This window comes from Benincasa hispida, chromosome 9 (assembly GCF_009727055.1).
Source record: "Benincasa hispida cultivar B227 chromosome 9, ASM972705v1, whole genome shotgun sequence".
Taxonomy (NCBI): domain Eukaryota; kingdom Viridiplantae; phylum Streptophyta; class Magnoliopsida; order Cucurbitales; family Cucurbitaceae; genus Benincasa; species Benincasa hispida.
The window spans coordinates 71,862,598-71,865,659 of NC_052357.1; the positions used below are offsets into that span (position 1 = coordinate 71,862,598).

At 35.9% G+C, this 3,062-nt stretch overlaps 1 protein-coding gene across 1 annotated transcript; it reads left to right on the top strand.

The window, feature by feature from the left end:
- LOC120084886 (uncharacterized protein At4g08330, chloroplastic) lies at nucleotides 1-2,615 on the top strand. Its single transcript, XM_039040696.1, has 2 exons — nucleotides 1-501; nucleotides 2,009-2,615. The coding sequence occupies exons 1-2, from the start codon at nucleotides 392-394 to the stop codon at nucleotides 2,400-2,402; spliced, it is 504 nt and encodes a 167-aa protein (XP_038896624.1). The 5' UTR covers nucleotides 1-391; the 3' UTR covers nucleotides 2,403-2,615.
- Nucleotides 2,616-3,062: the final 447 nt, after the last annotated feature.

The following is a 3,062-nucleotide window of genomic DNA, read 5'->3' on the forward strand; positions in this document are numbered from 1 at the left end:
GTCGGGTCTAGAAGAAATTAGTAATTCTTAAAAAACAACGAGACAGAGAGACAAATAAACAACTATCTTTTTTTTTTCCTTTTTTTTTTCCTCCCCATCGATTTCTTCAAATTCTCATCTTCAAGCTTCGCTTCATCATCATCATCATTCTTCTTCCAATTCTCCCTTTCACCACACTTCGTCTTGTTCAAGCTTCAATTTCTTTTTATTCTGAGGTTATAGCTTCTATAATTGATTCTTGAGCTCGCTTAGATTGAATCGGAACTTGATCGCTACTGTCAAAATTGAATCATTGTTTCTACCAAACTGCGAGTCCCCGTTTACGACCTCGATACCTCCGTCAACCGTTGCAGCCAGCGTCGGAGACGGTGTCGTATTCTGAAGGTGAGGAATGAGGCAGTCGCCGGTGTTCGGAGACGATTACGGCCATGGAACTCACATCCAGTCCTCTTCGTCGGCTTCGCTCTTCCCTTCTTCTTCTCGTAGAGATGTTTATTACAGGTTCAATCCAATCTCTGGCTTCTATTTCACTGTGTAGTCAAATTTTTGGTCTACAGATATCTGTTTATATACTGTACGGGCTTCTGAATCTCTTTTTGTTTTTTGCTCTGATTGGAGGGTTGGTGAATTGTCTGATTCAAGGGACGGGTTGGGAACAGTTTCTTTGTTTTTACATTAATTGAGTCGATTTCGAAAATTGTGATTGCTTCTTGAGTACGATGTGATCCCGACTGCTTTTGGTGAAAGATTGTTAGGAACTTTAGGTTGGGTTACATTGGACAGTAGTCGAGGGGAATTCAGCAAATTTTAGTGTTAAAAAGAGGGGTTTTCTGTGTTTATATTGGGATTGGAGAACTGACAATAGCTGTAATGGAGCAGACCTGTGGGACTGACTGGTCTGATCTGTTTAAGAAATTCTGGTAGTTATTAGCTTGATGGAGATGGATAGTCTTTTTGGACTTTGATGAATTTATTTAAATCAACTGTAGGGGAGCAGTTAAACATTGAACTGTGATGGGAGATTGTTGATTGAAACTTCACCTATTTGTAAACTTCCATCATGTCATAACAATAGTGAACTCTGCAAATCTTCCCTGTGCTTTCTCTGGTAGCTATTCATTAATTTTTCTCACATTTAATGAAGAGAAAGAGAGAAACAACCACACAGGTGCTTCCATGGACTATCACTACCTAGTATTTAATATCTTACGAGTTGCAAGTTGTCCAATGGGATTAGTTGAGGTGTGTGTAGGCCCTGACACTCATGCATACAAAAATCTGGAACTTTCCGTAGATATTAAAAGGTGAGTAGGGGCTAAGAGTCTAAGACGGTCTTGACAATAACAAACTTAAAATCTACTCTCAGTTGCTCCTTCAAGTCCTTGCCGTTGAGATCAGAGTACCGTGGCTACTCCTGAATTGGAAACCTTGACATGTGATTGTGGGGATTCAAGTAGCTTGATGTTTGGTCAGAATTGAAAATGCTTTATTATTGTCTAATTTTGTGTGAAATGGTAGATATGACAATTATACATCTGCTAGTCATCCGGAAATATGTATACCCAAGATCAGTTTTGTTAAGCAAGTAATACTTAGGTGCATCTATGGTCTCACTTATCTTTATGTATCTCACCTTTATCACACCCAAAAACATAATTAAAATATTTCAAAAAAGAAATAAGAAGAATTTGACACATGGCAAATTCTAATTTTGACAATTTGATGAGATATACAAAGATAGGTACGGTCCGAGATGCAATAAGTATTTTTCTTGTTAAGCACAAATTTTGATGGGATCAACAATGTGTTGCTCTAGAGGTGGTAATCCTCCAAATCCGTATTTTCTTAGTTGGCCCCTAAATTGGAAGCTACCTAAAGTGGGAGTTCAAATCCCATTCCCATGAATATCCCTACCATTCTCATCAACTAAGCCACCTTTATGTAATCTATGCATTTCCTATTTGCTTTCTGGTCAACTTGTAATGAAAATATGGTTTATTTCATACAGTTGTGGAGCTTGTGGATTCGAACTGAACTTGAGCTCTGTTAACCGCAACACATCAACCATTGGCTCTAAATATGATAAATCGATTAAGCGAGGGATCATATCATTTCTAAACATCGATGAAAGCAGATTTACACAGGTTGATGAACTTCAATGTGTGCCTCATTTCTCAAAGAACTCTTGGGGTTTGTTTCGCCGAAGAATCAAACTACTGTGTCGGAAGTGTGGAAACCATATTGGAAATGCTCGCAGTAGCAATACTTCCTCCAGCCCACTTGTTTCAGATGGATCAGATTCATCCTTGCCCAATGAAGTCTCTAGGTGCATGAAATATGAAGTAAAAATTCGTGCTTTACAGCCTTCATCTTCCAATGAATTTGGTACCACAGTTATGTAAACAAGGATAAGGGTTTGTCTATTGAATGGTTCTTTGGAGCTAAAAGAATTGCTTAGCAGCAACAAATGCAGGATTCTTGAATCTGTTTGCTGTATTTTACATGTGAATAGAATCGGGTCTCAAATGGAAGGGAAGTGTAATTGAAAAGGATTCACTGTTATTGTTATCGCAAACTGAAAGTATGATTTATACAACTGAATTGTTTCGAAGCTACCGATGTTTCTGATTCTTTTTCATCCTTTTCATTTTTGGTTGGAAAAAGCATTTTGGTCCATGAACTTTTATGAAAGTAACAATTTCGTCTTTGAACTATAGTTGGTAATGATTTAATTTATGTACTTTCAAATTTACAATAATTTTATATTTGAACTTTAATAAACTGGAGATTGATAAATTGATCAAGAATCTTTTTTTTTTTAAGTAAACAGTAAAGACTAAGAGTGTGTTTGGATTACATTTTCAAGTGTTTAATTTAAAAAATAAGTCATTTTAGAAGAAATTTGAGTATTTGACAACCATTCAAAATAATTTTTTAAGTATATTTTAATCAGTTTCTATCAAAAGTGTTTAAATAAAAATGAGTTTTTTGACAAATAATTTTTTCTCAAGTCAATTCAAACATGTTCTAAATTGATACATAGTAAAAGTTAGATACTTTAT